The sequence below is a fragment of the Arvicanthis niloticus genome, chromosome 10 (genome assembly GCF_011762505.2).
Source record: "Arvicanthis niloticus isolate mArvNil1 chromosome 10, mArvNil1.pat.X, whole genome shotgun sequence".
Classification (NCBI taxonomy): Eukaryota; Metazoa; Chordata; class Mammalia; order Rodentia; family Muridae; genus Arvicanthis; species Arvicanthis niloticus.
This window is the reverse complement of record NC_047667.1, coordinates 77,646,196-77,673,002: the sequence shown is the minus strand read 5'-3', so window position 1 is coordinate 77,673,002 and position 26,807 is coordinate 77,646,196. Positions and strand designations below refer to the sequence as shown.

At 37.8% G+C, this 26,807-nt stretch overlaps 1 protein-coding gene across 1 annotated transcript in view; it reads left to right on the top strand.

The window, feature by feature from the left end:
* Positions 1-26,807, top strand: part of LOC117716227 (contactin-associated protein like 5-1) — a 688,126-nt gene that overhangs the window by 371,168 nt on the left and 290,151 nt on the right. The window contains exons 8-9 of the mRNA XM_034513191.2: positions 3,340-3,604; positions 26,029-26,178. Coding sequence (XP_034369082.1) covers positions 3,340-3,604; positions 26,029-26,178 — 415 coding nt within the window. The remainder of the gene's footprint in view (positions 1-3,339; positions 3,605-26,028; positions 26,179-26,807) is intronic.

Below are 26,807 nucleotides of genomic sequence, written 5' to 3'. Positions count from 1 at the left end.
AGCTGGTGATATGGTTCACAGGCATAAAAATTAGATAGAACTGTTGTTTCTTCCATTTTCTGGAGGATTTCTTGCCACCTTCTGGTGGTAAGAAACCAGGTTGTCGCAGAGGGGTTTTAGCTTATTTCTAGCTCAGGGCCCTCTTAGCCCTGTTTCAGAAGTGTCTGGAATTTTTAGCAGTAAGGAATTGGCTTCTCATTTAGAGGTCTTTTTTTTTTTTAAGAGCATAGAACAGATTTCAGTGGTTAATATCCGTGTCTTTCCAGGATCTCGATCCATCTAGGAGATAAACATCAAGGCATGCCTGCATAATGTTAGCTTCCATAGGTCAACTAAGGCCAAAGACACTGTGAATGAAGGTAGTCTATCAGCTGGGTGGTTGGGCTTAATGAAACGGAGAAAGTAATCTGTACTTCAGCATTCATCTATGTCTTCTTCTTGACTTTGAATTTGATGTGACCAAGTTTCTGCATCATGCCTTCCTTACCTATAGATACCATACATTTCACTTCATGATGTACCATATCCCCAAGAACAGTAAGGTGGAATAAACTCTTTATTCTTTAAGTTGCTTGTTGTCAGATATTGGCCACAGCAAGAAGAAATTTAATACAAAGAAGCATGTGTAGCAATGAATGTGTATGTACTATGCCTCTGTAAAACAAAGGAAATTCCTGCTCTGAGTATCAGTTATTTGTGGTAGTAGTTGCCCAGGTTGTCATCCAGATAGCCCAGGACGCAGGTTGAACTGAACTGTTTGAAATCTGTAAGTGAAGGCACAATTTTAGTACGTCATCTCCCTCTGGTCTTTAAAGCATTACTTCTTCTACAAAGTATCAAATTTTGAGTCCAGTGTGATTTTTGGAGATTAGTTTGTTAATACAAGCAATGATAATAGCATACCAACAAGGAGGAAAGCAAAAATTACTGTCAGCTCTTAGTCTCTCTATGGAACATTTGCAACTTAGTGATTTTAACAGGAAGTGACTGCATAGTGCTCACAGTCACTCATATCTGGGATGTGCTCCTTCTCAAATATTCCAGAAATTTAAAGAAACAAACTAATACATAAGATAACATACAGATGTTTGTTCATTAAAATATGGTGGCATTGAGAGCAAAGAAAGGAACACAAGTGACAGCAATTGAATACAAGCTATATGTTGGATTCCTTCTCTCAGTTACCACCAACATTATATATAGACTTCATTCTGACTTATTTTAAGATGAGGTGTGTGTGTGTGTGTGTGTGTGTGTGTGTGTGTGTGGTGTGTGTGCGCGCGCACGCAAGCATGTGTAAGTGTGTATGCTTGTGCCCTTTAAATTGAGGCATAATGCAGCCTTGGGCAGAATCTAGAGTGCAAATATAAGCATTTGGCCTTCTACCTAGCACAGTACATACTACTTCTTGATGAATGTCCCCTTTAATTATTCATCAACTCTGAGGATCTTTTCTAAAGAGAGGAAAGCATCTACAAAACCACAACCAATGACTCAAGATTGAACATGCTTAAGGATCCTGATTGCTGAGTGAATAGTGAATGATAGAAAATGCACTCTTTAGCCGGGCAGTAGTGGCACACACCTTTAATCCTAGCACTTGGGAGGCAGAGCAGGCAGATCTCCAAGTTTGAGATTAGTTTAGTCCAGCACTTGGGAGGCAGAGGCAGGTGGATTTCTGAGTTTGAGGCCAGCCTGGTCTACAAAGTGAGTTCCAGGACAGCCAGGGCTACACAGAAAAACCCTGTCTCAAAAAACAAAACAACAACAAAAACAAACAAACAAACAAACAAACACAAAAGAAAATGCACAAGTGTTTCTAGAAGTTCACTTGGGTCTGGTTATTTGTTTGTATGAACACACAAATACCATAAGCAAATGTAGTTGATACCTGGAGATGTTTTGTTTATATGCATGTATATGAAGGTATATGCATGTGTACCTGTACATGTGGAGGCCAGAGGTTACCATAAGCTCTCAGCTTTCATGCCTTTTCACCTTAAATTTTCAGAAAAGGTCTCTCCCCTAAACCTGGAACTCATTAATTTAGTTAAATTGACTACCTCATCAACAAGCATCAAGAACACATTTGTATCTATCTGCTTGCTCTTGTATTATAAATGCACATTGCCATACACACACACAATTTATTTGCATTCTGAGACTATGAACTCTGATCAGTAATCTTCTACAGCAAGTACCTTATTCAGTGAACTCAAAATATGTGGATGTCTTGCCTGAAAGGTGCTGCTGTGGATTAGACTTCTGATCTACACTAAGATCAGACACTTGGACCCTGGGTGGAAAGTTAATGTAAGCAACTTCCCTGGAGAGCATGCTCACCTGAGGAGCCCTGCCTGTTTTTTCTAGTGATGCTGGTTTGGGGAGGAGGTTCAGAGAAACTGAGTCTTATCATACAAAAGCTACTTATCAATGACTTTGAAAGGACCTGTATGCAGGTGAAGTGAACTGTGGCTCTATTAGATGACATTAGCAGAGTGGCACTCATTGAGGTGAAGGTAAGTTTTTATATCCTAAAGGAGCTAAGGAGTTTAAATAAAGACATGACAAGTGTGAATGTAGAGTTTGCTATCTAAACACCAAACGACTCACAAAAGAACCCCTTTGCATTCCTCAAGCGATAGTCCAGTCATTCTATACTCCTCTATAGAAATGGCCAATATGTGTACCTGAACATATAAATTCATTCTTTAATTCACAGTAACTTTCTGATGTGGAAATTATTTTGTGGGTCTTGGATATACAGGGGTCTCTTTATTCTGCACTTTTGTAATCTGTTCACCACTTTCTCTACTTTGGTCAAAACTGTTTCTTTTCATTGTGGCCTCATGTAGCCCAAGATGATTTCAAACCAATTGACTAGCTAATGATGACTCTAAACTCCTGTCTCTACTTCTTCAGGTCTGAGGTTACAGGTGTGAAGCACCATGCCTAGTTTATATGCTCGCGAAGATTTATTAGGGGTTCTTTATGTTAAGCAAGTCTTCAACTACCTGTGCTATATCCTGAAATAATACAAGACTCTTAATACTTCTCAAGGATCAGCTTTCTCCTATATGTCTGACCTACGTAACTTCATGTATTCTTACAAAATTTAAAATGTAGCCAGCATCACTTTAGTGTTGTTCTCTGTTCCTGTCTTTTGCCCCTTGAATTTACCATCCCTTCTAGCTCCTTCCATTTCTCTGAAGCTGAATGTGGAATGATTCTGAAATTAAGGTCAACACTGGGTGGTTGTTTATTCAGACTATCATATTGCCATATAAAAATGGCCTTTATTTGTTTGCTTTTTTATTGTTTTTTTTTTTTTTTTTTCAGGGCAATGTCACTTTTTCCTGCTCAGAACCACAAATTGTGCCCATCACATTTGTCAACTCCAGGAGCAGTTATTTGCTCTTGCCCGGCACTCCCCGAATTGATGGTCTATCAGTGAGTTTCCAGTTTCGAACATGGAATGAGGATGGTCTGCTTCTGTCCACAGAGCTGTCTGAAGGCTCAGGGACCCTGCTGCTCATCCTGGAGGGCGGGACTCTGAGGCTCCTGATTAAGAAAGTAGCAGGACATGGAACTGAAATCATCACAGGTACTAACTCTGCTGACTTCATTTGTAGTCATACTTTTTCTCTGCTGCCCTCCACTCCCCTCCCATTTCCGCTGCCCTGTTTGCCATACAGTCTTCTCCACATCCTCTTCTCTCCTCTCCTTCCCTGTCTGCTTCACCCTCCACTCCTCTTTTACTTTCCAGCATGTATAATGTTTTCGTCTTTATGTAAGCCAACCAAGTTTGAGGTTCTACTAAAATATGCCAGATCATACACATGGATGAAGGGTGGCCCAGTGGTGGAAAATATACTATAAATATGATGGAGCTTGCCCTCTGTCACATGCAAGAATTAGACAAGTAAAAAGAGTTAAGTCTCAATTATTCATTTGTACTTCAACACATCTCTCAATTGCTTCACTATAGGATCATCAGAAAAGTGGGTGTGGGATTTCACAGTAATGAGTATTTAGCACATTCTACACATCTGCTTACTTGCTCTTGTATAGAGATCTCTAACCTTGTGTGTCATCTTTACCATGACTGACCCTGGAAAAAGCTGTTTTTCAAACTTTATACATTAGAAAATGAAGAGTTACAGAAATATTTCCAGAATCACAAGTTCCAAAATGACAGAGCTGAGAATTCATTTAGAATTTGTCTGGCTTCCATGTCATATTTCTATAGTACCATAAAATTTTTTATAGGTGACTATTTTAATGTAATTGGTATGCTTTTACCATTGAATTTCTTAGATATATTTTAAAGGTACTGAGTGTATACTTTTATATGCAGATTCAGAATACAATGAAACTTTTCTAAATGGTCCTAAGTTATCTGTATTCTGATAAACACTGTGTGTGTGTGTGTGTGTGTGTGTTGTGTGAGTATGCATGTGCCTGTGTCTGTGTTTATATGGTAAGTGATATGTATACTACATTTTTATGGATATATGAATATATTGAAGCCAGAAGAGGACATTTTAAGATGAGTCGCAGGTAGTTGTGAGTTATACAACATGGATGCTATGAGCTGAACATTGGTCTGCTGGTAGAAGAACAAGAGGTCTATGTTATCTCTGTAGTCTCCGAACTAGATTTCTTAAAGAAGGAAGACTAGAAGCTTTTCCCTCTTTCTCCATTGGCTTAATTCTTTATGTTATAAATTATCTTCTACACCTCAAGTAGCACTGTATTTCTTAGATGGCAAGTACTGAATGAGGCCTGGCTTTTTAAGCTGGGGGTGAGGTATATGGATCAGTCAAAAAAAAATCCTATGAGAAATCTGAGGATAAATTATCCAAGCCAAATCATCAACTGTAGTACTGCACACTATCATCTAGCACAGATTTAAATACAGTGTATTTTTCTCTGTTTAAATAACATTCTTCTCCAATTGGTACATGAATTTTATAACTCAAACAATCTAGATAAAATTAAGGTAAATATTGAAGTTTATGATATAATAGTCACAATCTTGTAAGGCCATAGCAAAACCTCAAGTATATATTAATGTTAGGACAGCATAGCTTGAGGTCATTTCCCATTCTATTCTATCCCTCTCCATATTATTCTCTTGACACAGGGTCTCTCACTGAAACATTAGAAAAGAACTTATTTCAGAGCATAGCTTGTGGGCACAACCCTGGTGACATGAGCTTGAAGTATGTGGCATCTACAGTCCAGAAACAGAGATAAATGGTCAACTCAGTTTCTCCTTTTCGTTGAGTCTATGACTACAGACAATGTAATGATGCCACCCAAACTCAAGGCCAGCCTTCGCATCTATATTAACCCATTATAGAAACCCTTTCACAGCCCCCAAGTTGATTCTAAATCTTTTCAAATTTTCACTCAATAATAGCTGTCATAACACCCAAAATAGAAGACTAAATCTTTGTAACCTAATTTTTGTAATGACAGCCTTTCACTTCTGCTATATTCTGTTCATTAGATGCAAAGAAATAAGGCATGCTCATGCTTAAGTGTATTAATTTGACAAATGTCTCTCAATAAACAGGTATAAGTCTCTGGAGATCAGCTGAGAGTCTATTATAGGCAAGACAGAAAAAAAAATGTTGTTTTCAAAGCTTCTGAGACAGATCAGTCAGAAAGGTGTTTGTATTTGAAGCACAGGCACATGGATTTCATCCCAGGACACCATAAAAAGCTGATTAAGGTGGTAAACACTTGTAAGCTCAGCCTGGGGTGGTTGTGAACAAGTAGATCCTTGCGTCTTGCTGGCCACCTTGACTAACTTAACCAGTAAATTTCAGGCCAATGATAAAACTTGTCTCAGAGGACACAGATTGTGTTACTTAGAATAACACCTAAGGCTATCATTGGATTCTATGTGTTTGTGTACATACACACTCTTCTTTCACACAACCACACACATGAACAACCTTAAAATTGGTTTCTAAAACAATGATACCCATCAATAAGAAAAAATACCTGAAACACTTAGGATAGTGTTGAGAAGCTGATTGATAAGTGTTCATCCCTCCATCCTAATTCAGGACCACTAGCTGGACGGGCCTCATTCTACATGTTTGTAAAAGTTATACAGTCAGGGGAGTTTTCGAATATTTATTAGATTCCTGGTAATAAAGGTGAGTTACTCACTTTGCAAGACAATGTTTTTCATGTTCACAGTTAGAACCACCGTCCTCCTTATGTGGAGAATACAAACATGATCTGTCACTGAGCTGTCTTTAACTAATTGGTAAGATATTTGAGTACAGAGATTTTTATTTTATAGTCTTTGAGTCACAAATATAGTTTTACTGTGACACAGGCTCTGGCAGTATTCTGCCCTGAAGAACCCATTAATTGCTTCTATTCTTAAGCATATGCCACTATATTAAAACACACTTTGCACTAAGAGAGACTGGTAGGAGCTGCTGGGTTACCCAGCTATAAGAGAGGAAACAAATAGATCATTCTACACCTGTTCCTCAAGTAGAGGACCAAGTGGAGATAAGTTAAATGAGTAGCCTAAATGGCAAGGATAGTGTCAGAAAGCCTACAGTCCTGTTCTGAAATCATTTGTCCTACATTTTAGAAAATGTGAATCTCTTAATGTGTCTTTCAAATGGACTAAAAATATCTTTGTGCTTACACTTTTCTATCCAGAATGGGTAAAGAGATAAAATAAAAGCCAAAGCAGGCAATATAGATTATTTTTGCTTTAAACTTCTAAACAAACTTATTTTCAAAATAATTAAGATCTTAATAGATTAATGAAAGGAAAATAATAATAAATAAATGGCTGTTGTCTCAGTAACCTGTGTGTGTGTGTGCATGCACATGTATGTGCTTGTGTGTGTATATGTACATCTGGATGGTTTATGTGCATGCCTATACATTCCAGGGTTACATATGCACAGAGGTCAGATAGGGTGCAGGGCACCTTCTTTATCACTCCTGCATTATTTTTTGAATAAAAAATCTCTCATAAAATGTGGGTTTCTTGTTCAGGGAGGGCTCGCTACTGTCTCCGTGCTGCCTCCTGCCTCCACTGTCTGTAGGCCTCCGGCCCTGCCTGATGCGGGAGGTCGAGGCCGAAGGACACAAGAGTGCGAGCAGGAGGGGAGATTGCCTGCCCCTGCCGCTGCCTCTGTCGCTGACCTGTCTCTCCCAGGTGTTGCCCCATCTCTCCGGTCTCTCTGCGCTGAGCCTGTCCAGGCCCCGGCTGGGCCAATAGCTAGCTAGCTGGCAAGGAGCTTGGTGTCCCAGGCAGGTTTCAGGAGATCGGGGGCTATCCCCAAGTGTTACAGCTCTTGTGACAAAAACTCTCAGACACCAAGATGATACTTCCTCTAAATAGAGCCCTTATATACAGTTTTGGGGTGGGTTAGGGTCTGGCAGCAGATAATGTCTATTGGCTTGACCTGAGAGCTTGGGGATACCTCATCTGCATGCTGAAGGGCCTGAGGGACCGTTCCTTGTGACTGATGGTCATAAACCTCTCTGTGGGAGGGGTTGTTGGAGAACTGAAGCTAAGTGAAAGGAACCAGGGCCTGGGAGCAGAGCTGAACTCCTGCTGTCTGATAAAGGTTCTGGGGTTTGAAACTCATGCTCAACCAAACACCCAGCTGCTTCTCACAGCCCACTGCCCTACAATAAAACTTGGAACTAAGCTAGCAATCACTGAGACCCAGAATCCTCCTGTCTCCCTCTTTCATATAGTTGGGGTTACAGAAACCCATGTGGCCACAAGTAGCTGTGGATGTACTTCAGATTCTATATCAGGTCCTCAGGCTGGCTCAGAACTCTTATCTAATGACCTATGTGTTCAGAAAACTTTGAGGGCCAGCAAGTCTACCCTTAAAATATGGTGTGTCTTGTAAAGCAGAGTGTGACACTGTTTACTGATTCCTCAATGTAACCAGATTTTAGAGAGCTACCTCTGACTATGTTAGGGTTTCCCATATGTCTGAGAGGGAACTGGATTCTAATGAAAAGGACAGATGAGACATATCTGCTGTCTTTTAACATGCAAAATTTCCTACAAGGACACTGCAGATAAAACGTATTTGGGATCTTTTCCACTGAAAGAGAAGAAAAGGCTTGGAAAGTGAATATGCCCACCACCTAGAAACAATCTGAATTCTGTTGTTCCAGATGATGAAATCTGATAAAGTTGAAATCCAATAGTATCATGCTTGCTGTGTTTTTTTTTTTTATTTCTTTTCTTGAAAGGCTCACATATTTGAGTATCAAAAGAGATAAAGGGCCTTCTCTTCATCTGCTATTATCTGTCAAAGAGGTGAGGCTGAACTCAGTGAGTATTTCACAGGTCTTGATGCTCAGGCAAGACTTATCACAAGGATGCATAGTTAGCAAATCTCAACAAACTTCATGGTAGGATTATCTTAAGATACCCACACCTAGAAGAAAGATTTATGAATTAGATGCGGAGCTAAAGGAACCACGATGGCATTCAGTTTGATTCATTCATTTTGATTGCAATATGAATGTCTTGGATAATGTTCGTGAAAATGAGTTTTGACCTAATTTCTGCCTAAGACCTTCTAGAAAGGACTTCAATTAACTTTATTTTTTTAAGACCATGCTCTCTCTGGCACACAGGTTCTTTCCTGTTACTGTGATAAAATACCCAATGAAAGAAATGTTGGGAGGAATGGTTACTTTGCCTAACAATTTCAGGGTAGATCCCGCATAGTAGAAATATCATGGCAGCAGGGTCTTCATGAAAATATCCCATGGCCTTCATTGTTAGGATGAAGAGAGATGAGTTTGTGGTTAACTCACTTGCTCCTTTAGGCAGTTAAAGATCTTAAGCTAAGAGATGATGTCACCCATAATGTGATGCTCTTTCTACCTAATCAAGGCAACCCTTCACCAGCATCCAGAGTCTATCCTTACCAAGAAATCTCTCACAGATCAGCCCAGAAGTCTGCTTCTAAAGTGATTTTAGATCCTGTCAAGTTGACAATTAATACTTTGCGTTGTCCTGCAGGCAGGAGGATCATGAAATCAACTAGAACAAGGACAAATTTAGTCTTGAATTTGTTTTTACTGTCAATTTCGTAAATAGCACATATAAAAAAGACCCTGATTGTTGTGGAAGCTCTATGAAACAACTTTGCTGGGATAACATGCTCTTAGTAGATCTGAGGTTGTATCTTTCATTCCCAAATGTTTTTAATCAGTGCACTCATTCTGGAGTTAAGTTAACTTCACAGAAGATGGCAGTAGCAACTACTATTTTTAAATACATATAACAGACCCCTGTTCTACATTAACTAAGTTTTATATTAAGTGTCATATTATATACATATAAATATATCAATATGTATTCATAAGAATTCCTCACATGGCATGTATTATGCTAGCATCATATATGTGGTGTGCACATGGGTGGACAATATGTATCTTCTCATATTGCCCTTCACTGTAAGTCCTTTTTTTTTTTTTTTTTCAAACAGGGTATCCAATTCAACCTGGTACTCACTGGCTTGATTGGCCAGCAAACCCCAGCACCCACCTATACCCATCCACTGGTGCTGGTGTTATACGCTAGGCTGACAAGCTCAGATTTTAAATGTGTTTTGGGGCTCTGAACTCAAGTTTATGCCTATAGCTGCCACTTTGCCCTCTGATTCATCAACAGGCCTTCTTAGATATATATGTATATTTTTATTCCTAATGATTCTGCAGGCCATGACAAGGACTAAGTTATCGTGAGACCTATAACATAAAGGGAAACCCATCTTCCAGAGACTTGGCCACATACTACATAATTCTTTCTACTGCAGACCCCTGTATCTATGGTACATTCTGAAAGGTAGATACAACATAGGTACAGAAAACAGAGTCAAATCATCACAGTCAAGAGTGAGCTTAGCTGAGTTCATTCTAAAACTTGAAAGCCCATTTAGGCAAATCTCATATGAATAAAAGAAACTGGGCCTTCTTATTTACTGTATTCCTGAGTGGCCATTTTTTTTTTTTTTTTTTTTTTTTTTTTTTTTTTTTTTTTTTTTACTAAGTCCCATAAACTACCAGGCACTGTTGAGGCGCTGGGCCATGCGGTCCTGAGGTCTCAGCACTTGTTCTTTCAGGAACACTCATCATTGCCTTTTTTTTTTTCTTCTGTGCTTCTTCCCACTCTCTCCTTCCCTCCTCTACCCTGTAGTCCTCTACTCTTTATTTCTCTGCCATATCTACTCTTCCTCCTCCTTCCCTCCCTGTGCCCCCTTCTTCCTTCTTTTCTTTCCCTTTTCTTTTCTTTCTTTCTTTCTTTCTTTCTTTCTTTCTTTCTTTCTTTCTTTTGTTCTCTTTCTTTCTCTCATCCTCTATACTCATCCCTATACTTCTTTCCTTCCTTTCTTCCTTTCCTTCTTTCTTATTTCCTTCTTTCCTCTCTTCATCTCTCCTTCCCTCACTCCCTTCCTTCCTTCCTTCCTTTCTTTCTTTGTTTTTTTTTTCTTTTTGTTTTTCAAGACAAGACAAGACAAGATATAGGATATTACTCTATAGCCTAAATTCTGTGTTTTCTTGCCTCATTACTCTGAATGCTGGGGTTAAGGAATGAATTGCCACACTATCCTCACATTCTATCATTTTAATTTTTGTGTATGTGATTCCATAGTTAGAGCCTTTTGTGTTCATGTGATTGACTGCCTTTATGTTTGTTTCATAGTTCACATGTGGAGTTTCAGAAGGCTATTGATTTCAATCCTTGCTTCTGACTTGTTTGAGACAGAGTCTTCTTGATGTTTGTTGTGCATACAAGACTCACTGACCTACAAGCTCCCAGGAGTTTATCCTTCCCTCCATAAAAGAAATCCCTTGGTTAATTTTATAAATAAGACTTTGAATGTCATTGAAAACATTAAGTAATAGAAAATGAAAAATAGCTCTACTGTGCTTCCCTTCAATGTTATGGGTACTTCATGTTGTTTTTATTTGTCTTATGGGAAAAGTTAGGGCAGTAAGTAAGAAGCCACAGTCTTTAAAATAACTCTTATTGTATTTTTCTCCTCTGCACTGAAGACAGAGTAAAACACTACAGAACAGGTGTTTTGCACCAGGATGCTATTATAACAGAGATACTTGTAGGTACCAGAGATACCTACATCTTTTGGTTATCTGTATAGAATTATGAGACAAGTATTTAAATATGAATGTTTTTCTGATAATATTCAGTTAGGTCTACTAGAATGGTTATTCTCTTTGGTTCATACAATTTAAAATTTTAGTGTATATTCACCATATAATAGACATATTCAGATATGAATTTTTAAAGTGAAAAGGAACTAGTAGTGATTTAGTAAAATATTTGTATTACAGCAATTGTTTGTTGAAGAATATGTCAAATTAAAGAATGGGTTGTACTTAGTGGATGTATTAATTAAATCTTAACTACTGTAGCTCAGGAGTTGAGAGATGGATATGATACAAGTATGAACGTATTTACCCAGAATAATACTAGTGGTCAGATGGTTATAGTGTACAACCTCAAATTAACATTAACAGTGGCTTCCCTAATATTTCCTCTTTTACATAAGCCACTGTAACTAGCCTCCTTCTACACATCAAGAAAACAGGATTAGTCTAAAGACCCGGTCCTCAGCTTCAAATAAATTACAATTAATGGCTCAGTGTTTTGGCTAAATTGATGTTGATGAGAAAATCCCATTAGTGAGAGGAAATAAACACAGAATCAAGTGCTTTGACTATTAACAGCAAGGTGTCTGATTGAGCCAATAGACATAAGTGTGTAGAGATTTCCCAGGTTATGAAAAGTTAAGAAATGCAGTTACTGGACTTTCATAATATCTAATTTCAAATCTGTTGTTGTGATAGAACACCCTGACCAAAGGCAAAATATGGGGAGAATATAATTTATTTCATTCTATAAGCCATATCCCATGATTGAAAGAAATTCAGGCAACTCATGCAGGACATTGAAGGAGAAAGTTTGGAAGGCTACTGCTTACTGAATCATTCTCAGGATCAGGCTAAGCACCATCACTCCAGTAAATGGAATCTCCCACAGTCAACTGGATCCACCTGTATCAACAAACAAGCTATTCCCCACAGACATATAAGCCAACCCGATCACAGCAATCCCTCAACTGAGACACCATTATTAGATGGCTCTGGACTGTGTCAAGTTGTCAGTTAAATCTACCTAGGATATAAGATATCAAGCCCAAGTTAGAAATATTTACCAGCCTAGTGGTCTATGTAGCTTTCTCAGGCTTGATAAATGGAAATGATGAAATTGAATTTCTTATTTCACTTTCTTTTCTAGATGTTTACCATAGCATGGATCTAAGAAAGTTAGATTATTATCATTACTATTAAAACACAATAATCTAGTGGCCATATAGGCCCTCATTTTTTTCCAGTTCCTGAGTTTCCACTTTTGTGATTACTTCACATAATTAAGTTTGCTTCTCTTTAACTGAAGATTTATGAGCCTGTATTATGCACAGGTGACTAGGTGGAGGCTGAATGAAAGTTACATTCTCTAGCAGATTCTAAATATCAGGAAATACACATGGCATGAGAGGAAAGGAAGGCTTTTCATTTCCTCTGTAGAATGAATAAAATTTGACCAACCAAAGAATGAAGAGAAGGTTGTTCCAATTAGAAAAATAAAATCTTGGAATGAAAACCAGCCATATAAAATTCCACAAGTGCTTTGGGTATCTGGAGTGTAAATGTCAGAATAGGATGGGTACTTAGAATTAGAACTTATCAGGGATGAAGTGCACATTGGGGGATAGAATTATTCTCAGCCTTGAACATAATTTTAGAATACAGAACTTAGAACTGTACATCTATTTCTGTACTGGAAAAACAGCATTGTCACATTTAACCTCCATTTTTCTGTCAAACACTAATGATGACAACACCAGACAGTAACTCTCTCATGTGCTGATAAACGCTTTTGGATCCATGATACATTGAATCATAAGTCAGGTTTGTACAACTAGGAAAGCTTGACACTGTCATTTATATGCAATGCGATGAGAGGTCTTGGTGCTGACACTTGGCAGTGGAGTTTCAGCTGCTTGAATATTCCATCAATCAAGGATCATTTGGAGAAAGCAGGCTATGACCCTGTAGATGCCAAGGGAGAAATAGAAAATGACACACACTCTGACCCCCCAGCCACTTTTCATTCCACTGGGGACACAAGGCTTGCACAGACAAATTGTTAATTAATAATACAAGGCTGTAAATACTATGACACAAATGAATGGATGTGACAGTGAATGTTACAGATATTCCTAAGAAATTGCTGGAGATCAGTGTATTTAAGAGGAAATGCTTTGTTTGGCTTTTTTTGTTTTTACGATCCTTTCATTGTTGATTGGTCTGTAATAATGCTTCATTATAATATTTGCATACATTCATGTAGGCATTTTATCATGACTACTACACCCTTGTCCTCTTGTCCTCTTCTTTTCCTCTTATGTTTAATGGTCCAGTTCTTCTTCCCAAATGGTTCTACTCCCATGTCTCCTTTTTAAGTGGAACAACAAGTTTAATGAGAAATACTTACACAGAAACATGTGAGAGAGGTTATTTATAGTTATTTATAAACAACTTAGCAATGAAAACACTACTGGAAAAGTCTCCTCCCCTTTCCTGCTACTGTTAACTGCCTAGAAATTTCTTTCTTCTCCTTGACAAAATGTTGGTGGGCTCAGTCTTGCACAGGCCTTGTGCAGGTAGACAGGGTCTAAGAAGCTTAAGCTTCTCTGTTATGCTCCAGTATATTGTATACGTTTTACAGAGGAGTTAACAAGTTTTAAAAGATAAAGAAATAGTTTATGTTCCTTAATATTCTAAGTTCCATGGTTTTAAGTAAGGGGTAATAGGAAGAAAAAAATCCCCAGTATCAAATCCCAGCATGTACATAATGACTTACAACCATCTGTAACTCCAGTTACAGAGTAACTGATGCCCTCCACTGTAGAACTAGGGCATATATGTGGTTGAAGACATACATACAGGCATAATATTCACATATAAAATAAACGTAATTAGAAAATCAAGTTCTCTGAATGCATCAAGATATGTATGTTCACCCATATACGTAAAACACACACCCATACACACACACACACACACACACACACACACAAACAACCAAAATATGAAATCAATATTTTTTAAGTTCAAGTGGTGAAGTGAGAATATGAACAAGTAAATTCACTTGTGAAATTGTGTCATGGGTCTTCAAAGGGAGTCATGTGAAGTTACTATGTAACCCAGAAATATCACACCAAAAGAAGGAATAAGAGGATATGGAACTCTCATACTAATATAATTCCTCACATAATTCCTCAGATATGCATAGAATAATTATTCACACTAATTTAAACTGATAACAAAACAAATATTAAGGTTAAATAAATAACTAAACACAGAATGAAATGTCTACAAAATGGAATATAATTGAGCCACACATATTTATTTTTGCTTTCCATATGGGTAAACCATAGACTCTTTAAACTAACTCAGTACAAAATAGACTATATTGTATGTTTTATTTGTGAAAGCTCAAAAAAGGCAAATTCTTAAGAATTAGATGACAGATTAATGAGTAATACTACTGTTGCAGAATAGGAAATTATTTTTAAATTGATAATTTCATTGGTTTCAGAAATCTGATCATGCTAAAATATTTTGAGTTGTAAACTCTAAGTAGATAAAATACATGATGTATAAATCATATTTCAATAAAACAGTTACAAAATGAAAACAAACGCTGGTCAGACACAGTGGGTTTTGCCTGTGATTAGGGCATTAGCACTTGGGAACTAGAAACAGGATTGATTGTGAGTTCACCACACCCAAATAAAAAGCAAAAAAGGAACAAATAGAGTGGACTGGGTAGAGCCTCTGGCTTCCTTTGTGTGTGTATCTGACAAGAGAACAGAGAATGGGTACTGTGAGCATTAGGAAGTCTCCACAGAAAGTGGCCACTCATGCATAAGAGATGAATGCTCTTATGTATGGTTTTCTTTTATTCTCTTTACATACTGATGTCACCTTCTGCTCCCAGTCCTACCCTTACAACTACTGCACCCCTATTGATTTCTCCCTATCTTTTCAGAAAAGGCAAGCTCCCCTTAGGTACCATTCTACCCTGAGACATCTAGTCCCATGGGCAAGAACCAATCCCTGACACTATTAATGATGCTCTTTTATGCTTGCAGACATGAGTCCCCACTCAGTATATGATCAAAATGGATGCTGAGACACAAAGCTAAACATTAATCAGAGATCAGGAGTCCTATGAAAAACTTAGGGAAAAGATTGACTGCCTAAAGGAGATAGAGACTCCACAGGAAGACCAACAGAATCAGCTAACCTTGACCATTGGGAGCTCCCAGAGATTGAACCATCAATGAATGAGCAAGCATAGGCTGGACTTAGTCTCCATGCACTTTTGTAGCAGATGTGCACCTTGGTCTTCATGTGGGTCTCTCAACAACCTGAGCAGGGGCTGTCACATAATTGAATGCCTGTCTGTGGATCCTATTTCCCTACCTTGAATCCCTTATCTGGCCCTAGTAGGAGAGGATGTGCCTTGACCTGTAATGACTTCATATGCCAGGGCAGGTTGATACCCCAGAGGGCCTCCATTTTCTCAGAGGAGAGGGGAAGGGATATGGGATTTATAAGGAGTGACTGGGTGTACAGGGTGAGGGGTCTGTGATGGACAAGAAAAGTGAATGAATAAATTAATGGGAAAAAATGCTGCTCTAAATTCTCTAACACTCAGTAGGGACCCACAGGGGTTGTCTCATTCCCAACAATTATAAGTCATGACTGTCATGCCTAACTCTCATGTGAAGAAAAGAGTTTCACATCTATAAGAGAAGTGTGTTTAATGCACTGGATCACATTTTAAAAGAATGGAGAGTTTTCAGAAATAAAGATGCACAGGACCACTGAAAACTTTTTTTAGACTTAGGTTTGATGAGGGAAGGGCAACCATATACAATTGTGAAATATGCATGTACTAGCCAAGGTTCTCCAGAGGAGTATAAACAACTGAATTTATAATGCAAAGGACATCGACTAGATTGGCTTACATATTATTGGAAGGGTCATGAAACTATGATTTTCATATAATAATAAAAGCTGAAACTCCCAGTACCTGCTCAGTCTAAGAGACATATGTATCAGCAGTTCTAGTCTTGTGGTGAAGGCTTAGAGGATTCCTGGAGAACTGAAACTCTTTAGTCTTTGTTATATAGCTAAATGAACCAGATTTTATTGGCAGCACAAAATGGTAGCAATGACAGCAGTAGCAGCAGCAGCAGCTGTGTGGAAATGTTCACCAGAAGGCTGCTTATATGTACAAGCAAAGCAATATCACTTTTTCCTAACACCTCTCTATATCTGGGCTGCTACTGAAAAATATCATACATGACACTTCAGTTTGTGCCAGTGCCCTGAGTAATCACCAACAGAATACAAGAGATAGAAGAGAGAATCTCAGGTACAGAAGATACCATAGAACACATTGACACAACTGTCAAAGAAAATGCAAAATGCAAAAAGCTCCTAACCCAAAACATCCAGGAAATTCAGGACACAATGAAAAAACAAAACCTAAGAAAAATAGGTATAGAAGAGAGCAAAGATTCTCATCTTATAGGGCCAGTTAATATCTTCAACAAAATTATAGAGGAAAACTTCCCTAACCTAAAGAAAGAGATGGCCATGAACATTCAAGCCTACAGAATTCTAAATAGACTAGATCAGAAAAGAAATTCTTCCTGTCACATAATAATTAAAACACCAAATGCACAAAAGAAAGAAAGGATATTAAAAGCAGTAAGAAAAAAGGTTAACTAACTTATAAAGGCAGACCAATAAGAATTACACCAGACTTCTCACCAGAGACTATAAAAGCCAGAAGATTTGGACAGATGTCATACAGATCCTAGGGGAACACAAATGATAACCCGGCTATTTTATCTAGCAAAATTTTCCATTACCATAGATGGAGAAACCAAGATATTTCATGACAAAAACAAATTTACACAATATCTTTCCACAAATCCAGCCCGACAAAGGGTAATAGAGGGAAAACTACAACACAAGGTAGGAAATTATACCGTAGGAAAAGTAATCATCTTCCAACAAACCAAAAAGAAGATAGCCACACAAACATAACTCCACCTCTAACAACCAAAATAACAGGAAGTAAGGATCACTTTTACTTAATATCTCTTAATATCAATTGGCTCAATTTCCTAATTAAAAGACAGACTTGATATGTAAACAGGACCCAACTTTTTTCTGCATACAGGAAAAACACCTCAGTAACAAAGAAAGATACTACTTCAGAACGAAAGGCTGGGAAACAATTTTCCAAACAAATGGTCCCAATAAACAAGCTGGAGTAGCCATTGTAATATCAAATAAAATCAACTTTCAAGCAAGAGATATCAAGAAAGCTAAGAATGGATACTTCATACTTGTCAAAGGAAAAAAATTAACGAAGATAAAATTTCAATTCTGAACAAATATGCACCAAATGCAAGGGCACCCACATTCATAAAATAAGCTTTACTAAAGCTCAAAGCACACATTGCACTTCACACAATATTAGTGAGAGACTTAAACACCCCACTTTCATGAATGGACATATCATGGAAACAGAAACTAAACAGAGACCTAGTGAAACTAAGAGAAGCTATGAACAAAATGGATTTAGCAGATATCTATAAAAAATATTTCATCCAAAACCAAAAGAATATACCTCCTTCTAAGCACCTCCTGGTATATTCTCCAAAATCGACCAAACAGGTCTCAACAGATACAAAAAAATTGAAATTATCAGATGAATCCTTTCAGATCACCACAGACTAAGGTTGGTCTCAATAATACTAAATCAATGGAAATCCTACATACACATGGAAACTGCATAATGCTCTACTCAATGATAACTTGATCAAAAAAGAAATAAAGAAAAAAAGACTTTAAAATTTAATGAAAATGAAGACACATCATAACAAAACGTGTGCGGCACAATGAAAGCAGTGCTAAGAGAAAAACTCATAGCTCTAAAGAAACTGGAGAAAGCATACATTAGCAGCATGACAGTATACCTGAAAGCTCTAGAAGTAAAAGAAGCGAATACACCGAAGAGGAATAGAAAGTAGGAAGTGATCAAACTTAGAGCTAAATCAACAAGTAGAAACAAAAAGAACTATACAAAGAATTAACAAATGAGAACCTGGTTCTTTGAGAGTTGCATTGGTTGTACACTTTCTAATTGTGTTAGTGAGTTAAATCCCAGCATGTCAGTTATGGAGGCTCTTTTTGTTTGTTTGTTTTTATAGCCCTGAATATCGCAGAAACTTAGTCTGCAGAAAAAAGCTTGCAAGTACTATAAAAAGTTAGTCAGGCTTTAAGCAGAAGCAAGAGGGTAGTGGGCTTGATTACTGCTGATATAACAGCTTTAATTACACTAATTGCTAGCACCACTGCTTTTGAAATTGCTTGGATTCAAGAGGTTAAGACAGCTACTTTTGTTAATTATTTAGCAGAAAATGTGTTGAATATAAAAGAGGATTTAGATAGGCATTTGGAACAATGGATTGGTGCTCTTTATCCCATTCAAATTATTGGAAGGAAGTTCAGAATTTAAGAATAAGGAGCCATCTCAAATGTTAAGCTAAATACCATTGGATTTATTTTAGTTTTAAAATTTATAGTGGTAGTCATTATAATTAGGAAAAAGTTTAAATACACTTTGCAGTGTATTTGACATAATTCTAAAACTTCACTGGATGGTTTTACTTTGCATAGTGAGCTTATTAATTTAAAGAATGCTGCTCTGCTGAGCATTGATGCTGCAGATAATGCTCATAAAATTACCCATGGTCTGAGGTCTGTATTTCTATTTTGGTCAAGCTTTAAGGATGACATGTATAGCTTGATCATGCTAGTCCTTTTTGTCTTGGAAATACTTTTATTCCTGCCAGTTGTATTAAAGCTTGTCTTTAACATATTGGTAGAAAACTACATGGCTCGAACCTGAAAATGGACTCCCAGACAGAGTTGTTAAATTAATAGTCTGACAAACCAAGGACGAGTAAGATTATGAACAGAGCCTTACCAACCTAAGATAGAAATGCATTGTTTTTAATAATTCATACTCCACAATGGGTATGGAAGGCATTCTTGGCAGAATGACCTAAGACAGACTTAGTGTTGTTTATGAAATTTAAAAAAAAAAAAAAAAAAGATTGGGGGTGGGGAGAAAGTGTGGAGAGCTTTTGGGGCTGCTTGACACAAATCTGACATGGGCCAAAGACAGGGTAATGGGCTGCTTGGCAGGAATATGACATTGGTCAAAGATAAGGAAGTAGGGTTCACGGAGGAATCTGACATTAGGCTAGAACAAAAAAATAATTTCAGTCAGGAATCTAAATCTTAGGCTAGCAAAGAGGTAATTTCGGGTAGAAATCTAAATCCTAGGCTAGAACAGTGAAGTAGGCTTCAGACATGAAAATGACTTTGGGCTAGGATGGGGAAGTTGGCTCAGATATTTTGGTAATCTTGATAAGCTCTTAGAAACAGTGATCATGGGAGTTTTCATGGAATTTTCTTTATTGCCTTGCTTGTTCTTTGACTATTTGCATCTATTGTATTGCTGGTTCCTCAACCTAGAACTGACCTTAATACTTGTATGTAATTAAAATGGTATAAAAGCAAAAAGGAGGATGGGGATGAGATAATAGGGGCTTCTAGGGTAAATAAATGGAGAAAGAGGGTGACATCTGAAATGTAAATAAATAAAATAGCCAATAAAAAAATTTTTAAAAAAAGATATATTATACACAGTTGGAGGATCTTCATCTCTCATTGAACTCTCCTAGGAAATGCCCTCACAGACAAATATGGAGAAAAACCCTTCAGGTAATTCTGCATTTAATTATGGTGACAATTGCAGTTGAAAATCACAATATTTTAATAAATTTAGAAAGGAGATCCAGCCAGGCCTTTCTGCTCTGTGCATCCTCCCTTCTTGGTTGGTGTGCAAAGGTTCCATTTGGAATTAAGGCTGTCAAGCAAAAAGAAGAGTTTTCTGGCTAGGTACTTTAATTTGCTTTTTTGCTGGTTTTTTTTTTTTTTTTTTCTATGTCATTCCTTGGAGATGAAAAAAATTTCTGATTCTATGACTTGATTCATATGACAAAACATTAAAGGTGGATGAAGGAGGACAGGAGAATGTTAGTTGCTTCTGAGATCATCCAGTGTCTTTTGGATCAGGCATTCATTATCAAAATATTGTGCTTTTAAAGACAGTGATGAGAGCCCTGGTTTTTGTGAGATGCTATATTTTCAGCCATCACTTTAAAACTGGAAAAGATTGTGACCATTCAGGTGCTCTACTAGAACTGATAATCATTTAAGCTTCAGTTTCTAAATCATGTGCTGAATCCCCTGAAATGACCCAGAGGGTAGCTATTTAAAATTTAATATTTTCATTTAAAAGACAAATGTCATCTCTTAAACATGGTTTTAAAAATACATTTATATTTTGTGTCTGTCTCTATGTATATGCATACATATATATGCTAGGAGAATACATGTAGAAGTCAGAGAACAACTTGTAAAAGTCAATTCTCTTCTTATGTCTGTGTGTTCTAAGTATTAGACTTAGGTGTTTAGGTTTGTTGGAAAAAGTATATATTTACTTGCTCAGAAATCTTGCTGGTCCAAATAATATTTTCATAACAATCAAATTTTGGAAAGTATCTAGAGATGTTATTTTAAGTCCAGGTACAGCATGAAGTACAAAATCTGACTATGTGAAAAGAAAAGCATTTTAGAGGAGGTTGTGACTCCTAACTCACTTGAGCCCATGTTCTCCTAACACTAGGTAGCTGTTTTCTTTTCCCATCTTCTTCCTTTTTATGATCTCTACAACGAAGATGTTCTGTATCTGGCTGTACAGTCTAGTTCCTGATAACCCTTGTGCTTTTCAACATCTGAGATAATACAGAACTCTGGATTAATTAGTGTCTCATGAAGCCCAGAATCTGTACTTCTAAAACTTTCTTAGGTGACTCTTGTTCTATTGAAATTCCCATTCTGCTTGTTCTCTAAAAGCCATGGATTTCCCAGGGTTCAGAATGTGGAATCAGGGCACTAAGTCAGAAACAATTAAGATGAAAATATTTATGAGAACACTTGGTGAACAAACATTGTGACCTGAATCCAAACCAACATCCACATGAAGGGGATAAACAGAGTCTACAAAGTTGTGATTGAGTCTGTGCCCCTATGCAAACATCATACAAAATTTCCAAGAACAAATAAAACATACAACCCCCCCCCAAAAAAAAAAAAAAAAACAGAAACAAAAATATCAAGTACTGGAGAGCTGGATTCATTGGTCCTTTCTGCATAAGAATTTGAATTCAGATTCTCAGCACCCACATACAATTCTGAGTTTAATGGTACCTGACTGCAATTTTATCTCAAAGAAGTAGAGATGAGAGAATCCCTGGAGTGCAATGACCATCCAGATAGTAAAACATATCATACTACATGGTCAGTGAGAGATTTATCTAAAAAAAAAAAATGAGGACTCTCTGGGGAAGCATCTGATCTCAAACTCTGCCCTTCATATACATGTGTACACACACAAAAACATATTCACATACACATAAACACACATACCACCTCCAATATCAATAACAACAAACAAAAGTGTAGATAGTTGACCCTGTGGTTAGAGTGAACTTCTACAGCTTTTGTGTACTGCCATCATATCATGGCCTATGCCTAGCCAAATGTTTGGTTCCTGGGAATTAACTACATCCTGTATGGTGAGTGACACTTCCTTTTCGTGGAATGTCAATAGCTTACCTTTAAATACAACTTCATGTGTTATGGAGATATATTTAAATTAGTATGCAGAAGAATACAAAACAGGCCTACAGTTGTCTTGCACTCAAATGTTCTCACAAAATATCAAATGTTCATCCCCAGGAATCACCTGACAAAGGCTTTACCTCATTAGCATAGGACCCATGCCCAAGAGTCAAATCCTAGCTTGTCTAGGACAGCTGCCTATGTGAAAAGATAGGGCCACCAGGTAGAGAGGTCTCTGGGTCTTTCCTCCAGGGCAAGCAGATGTTGAGAGAGCTGGCTGCAAGATAGTGGATCCCTGCCATCAGGACTTGTCTGAGCAGATGGGGCACAGCTGCCCTGATAAGAGCACAGCTGGGAACCAGGTTTGGTACTTGGTACTGAAACCTCCCTGTGCAGATTTTCTATACAGAGGCTCAGAGCTGGTTGCTGTGCCCTGGTCACTGAGAGTCAGAAAATCCATCTTCCCCGAGGATTTTTTCATTGAAGGCTCCAGGGTCCTCTGCCAGGTCCTATTTAATGTTCCTCTAGAAACAGCTCCTGATTCACCCCAACTCTCCTTTTTTATACTGATACTCTACCTATGTTCCTATCATGCTGTCCCTTGCAGTGATCTTCACTGGTGGATAGGTCTGAGATGTACTGATGAGAAAGTGTATCTTCGGCATGGTTATTACCAAATTGAAGACCCCTCATTAATCCCTTTGTTCTACAGCAGTGATGATTTCTCTGTTTTTATTTTGGTGGAATCATTCAAATATATTTTTAGTGTGTGTGTGTGTGTGGTAGGGGCAGGGAGAAAGAGAAGCACAGAGATGTAAGTACATATATTCCTCTGTAAGATTTGGGGGACACTTGTTTAGGGGTGTTGAATTGCCTGGGTATGTATATAAAATCAGTGGACTACCTTTGGTTATTGTTGTTTTTTCTACCTTGTCATGAGAGAGGGTTTGAAACGTGCAGAGTTAGCTGGCCTGAAAACTTTTATAGATTCTTCTGTCTACATACATTCTTCCAATGGTTATAGCCATTCTGGGGCTAGAAATGCTTGTGCCACTGCCTTTGGGTTTTATGTGGGTTTTGAGGACTGTCAGGCATAAACTACAAGGAATTCTGCCCCTGAATTATCTCAAATCCATTCAACTCATAGATTTATTTTTTCTTGGTTGTAGCTGTTTGTTCATTTTCATGCTAATGTTCAAATTCTCTCAACAGAGGTTTTCAGGAAATTGATTTGAGTAAAATATTCTCCAGAACCCAGTTTCAAAAGCTCCTACTGAATCTTCTTCTTAGCCTGACACACAAGGCCTTGATGATGGGTTTCTCTTTCTACCTGCTTTGACTGTCATCCTTGGTGCATCTCTCTTTCCTGTAAAATATTTCTTTATCATCTGGGAAGATGTCTGTTCCCTCAAATTTTTGCCCACTGGGGTACAAACTCTGTCTCTTACCTACTCTGTGAAACATTCCTAAGCTTATAATAGTAAAAGCTCCTCTTCCCTGCCTGTCATCACTGTTCCACCCAGAGCTGTAAGTCTCCAACTCTTCACAGCTGTGTTTATTTTGTCTCTGTTTAGTATTAGCATATATTACTTATATGCAATTGACTCATTACAACATTTTCACCACATGTATAGTGTATTTTGATTGTATTCATTTCCATCACTCTTTTGTGGTCTCTCCTGCTCCCTCCCACTCCTATTGACCCCTCTTCTTCCAACCAAGATTCCTTTTCACTTTCATCATCTTGGCTTTTAACAACCCAAAGGGTTCCATTAATGTTGTTTACATGAGCAAAAGTCAGGAGTTCTGAAATACCTTACTAATGGCCATTCTACTCAAGGAAATGCCCTCTATTCCAGCAACCCTTAACTGCATAGAAATCATGATGGCTTAAGGTATCTTAATCTCTTCACACTGTATGACAGGGTATGGGTGGGACAAATCTTGTGGATATCTTGTGTGGGTAATTGTAGCTCCTGTGAATTTAGGAGTCAGTCATGTTATTCCCAGAACCAGCCTAGGTATCCACTTGCTAGGTTGTTAGTTTCTTTTTCTTCCCCATTGGTTTAAAATGGAAGCCTGGTATTTTAGCCCTTTTCTGCAATCGTCTCTGCCTTTTAACTGTAGATATTTTCAAAATACAAAAATATGCAATGCTAATATCCACACTTTCCCAACCCCAAGTCTATTTAGAATTCACTGTTCTGTTCATATGTGTTAATTCATATGAGTGACTGGACACTTGAGCTGGAGTGTCTGCACATACAACTATAGTGGTAGTTTTAGTCCCTAGAGTCATCTTTAAATACAGTTAGCGCTCCCATTTTGTAGGTAAAGAAACTGGTGCAATGAGAAGTAAGGCTGTTCACCATAAAGATAGGAAAACTGATTGTAATCTGAATGATGACCATGTATCAGTTCTGTGTTATTGTGGTCTCAACAGTCACTATGACTGTTTTTCCCCAGTGTGCAGAATGACCCGTACACAATCAAGAGTCTGCATAAATGACAATATTTTTGAAAGGAAGATTGTATTCCTTCATAATCAATCCTTAATGCAGTTTCCTCAGTGTGTTAGGTCAGTGTTGAAGCGCAACTGAATGGGATCTGGGGCAAAGGAACAGGACAGGTTGCTTTGGATAACTAACCTCTTTGTCCCTCAATTATGTAAGAATTGTCTTCTAGTCATTTCTGATCCCTATAACAATAATACCAAACATGTATGAAAATCTTCACAGGTGATGAGTCAGAGGTCAGGGAAGGCAAGTGACTCATACAATGATTTATGACAAGCTTAAGAAAAACTTTTGGAATCCAGAAAGACAGTTGCACCAGTAAAGGTGCTTGCCACCAAGTTTGAGCACATCAGCTATATTCTTGGGATCTAGGGAGTGGGTGGAGAGATTCAACTTGCACTAATTGTCTTTTGAAGTCCACATGTGCACACCACCTCATGAATAGTCAAAGTCAACTGAATATATTAAAATTTCTATAAGTGGTATTTAATTAATTTGTGTCCTGACTGCAATAGATAAATTTCTCTGTCTTGCAATGAGGTTGACTTTGACCACTTCAATAGTCTTACATGAAATTAGAAGTAAATGTGTGTGGAGAATGAGGCAATGTGTAGTATGGGAAAGGCTAGTGGTATACTGAAGTGGATATGCTCAAGGCATGCTACATTCTTAAATGAAACTCTCCTGTGTAGCTGTGATTATTAATGCTAATTGTCACCTTGATGGAATATAGATCCTCACAGGAGGAAGCCTCCGGGAACACCAAGAGGAATGAAAGAACTTGAGGTTAGACTGAGAATATCTGTGAGGGATTTCCTTGAGTTCAGTAATTGATCTATAAAGACAGTAGGCATGACCATTCCCTGGGATAGAGATCTGATCCTGGATGGCATACTGTAGAGAAAGCAAGCTGAGCATCTACCTTGTGTCTCCTAATCATGCATAAGACATAAGCAGCTGCTTCAAGCTCCTGTTGGTTTGACTTCCTGCCACTATGCCACTACTGTATCTTTAAACTGTGAGATGAAATAAATCCTTTATTCTCCGAGTTAAATTTGTTGGGGTATTTTATCACAGCAACAGGAAAAGAAACTAAGAAAGTAATCCTGTATAATAAAATAAATAATTTCTCAGAGCCAATGAAACTCAGTGGTGAAGAGCTTACATAGGGTATATGAAGTTCTAGATTTGATAACTGGGACAATCAGTATAATAACCCCCCCCCAAAACTTTCAATAACAAGAAAATACAAACTTTAGAAAAGGCAAAGTATGTAAATGACCTATGCCCCCTCTGTCTTATGTTATAATTACTGGTATCATTGAGGTGTTTTAACAGTTACTGTTTGTTAATTTGTTCTTCAACTACTCATCACCATTCTAATTAACATATTGCATTCCTTTATTTGGCAGAGATGTCCCACATATTGAGTTTGTCCCATTTGTTTCTAAGACAAAACTATCAGAAATGGTTTAGGGAAAGAGACTAACCTGTAAGGCAGAAGAGAAAAATTATCCTTATGAAACAGCCTTCCCTGTTTCTCTTGCAGGCAGTGGCTTGAATGATGGCCTATGGCATTCTATCAGCATCAATGCCAGGAGAAATCGTGTTACTCTCACACTGGATAATGATGCTGCATCCCTGCCTCCAGACACCTCATGGCTACAGATCTATTCTGGAAATAGTTACTACTTTGGAGGTAAGTTCACTATCCTTTGAGACTTCACATAAAGAGCAAGGAAATTATTCCACCATATGTTCTGTCAATTAGACAACCTTCCCCTTAGCCGTGCATGTAAACAAGCAGGTGCATTCAAGCATCAAACTGTAAGAAACCAAAACCTCAGACAACTGTGGAAATGTAAGCTATCTAGGGTGATTCTGAAGGCAGAAGGAACTAGAGCTACTAGACCAGCATTACATAAAAAATAAATAAATAAAAATAAAAAAAGAATGATTCCTGTAGCTATGGGAAGCTCTGTTTGGTTTCACACTGAGAAGGAGAAACTGAGCTGAAAACATACAAATAAATAAATAAATAAAAGCTGAGGGTAAGCAAGTACCTGCAGGAGGAAAAAGTGGAAGGCACTGCTATCTAAGTTACTCTACTGTCACTTCACATTGTGAATGTCATCTCCTCTTTCTATGTCTTGAGGATCATCCTTACCTATGGAAGGTGACAGAGCAAAGCAAAGAGAAGCTAGCAGCTCAAAGGCGGAAGGGAGAAGCCATTGACATTTCTCAGTAGTTACTCTTTATATTTCTCTCTGAACCTTTGCAATGCTTGCAGTAACACAGACAAGAACAAACTACGGTGGACAAAACATA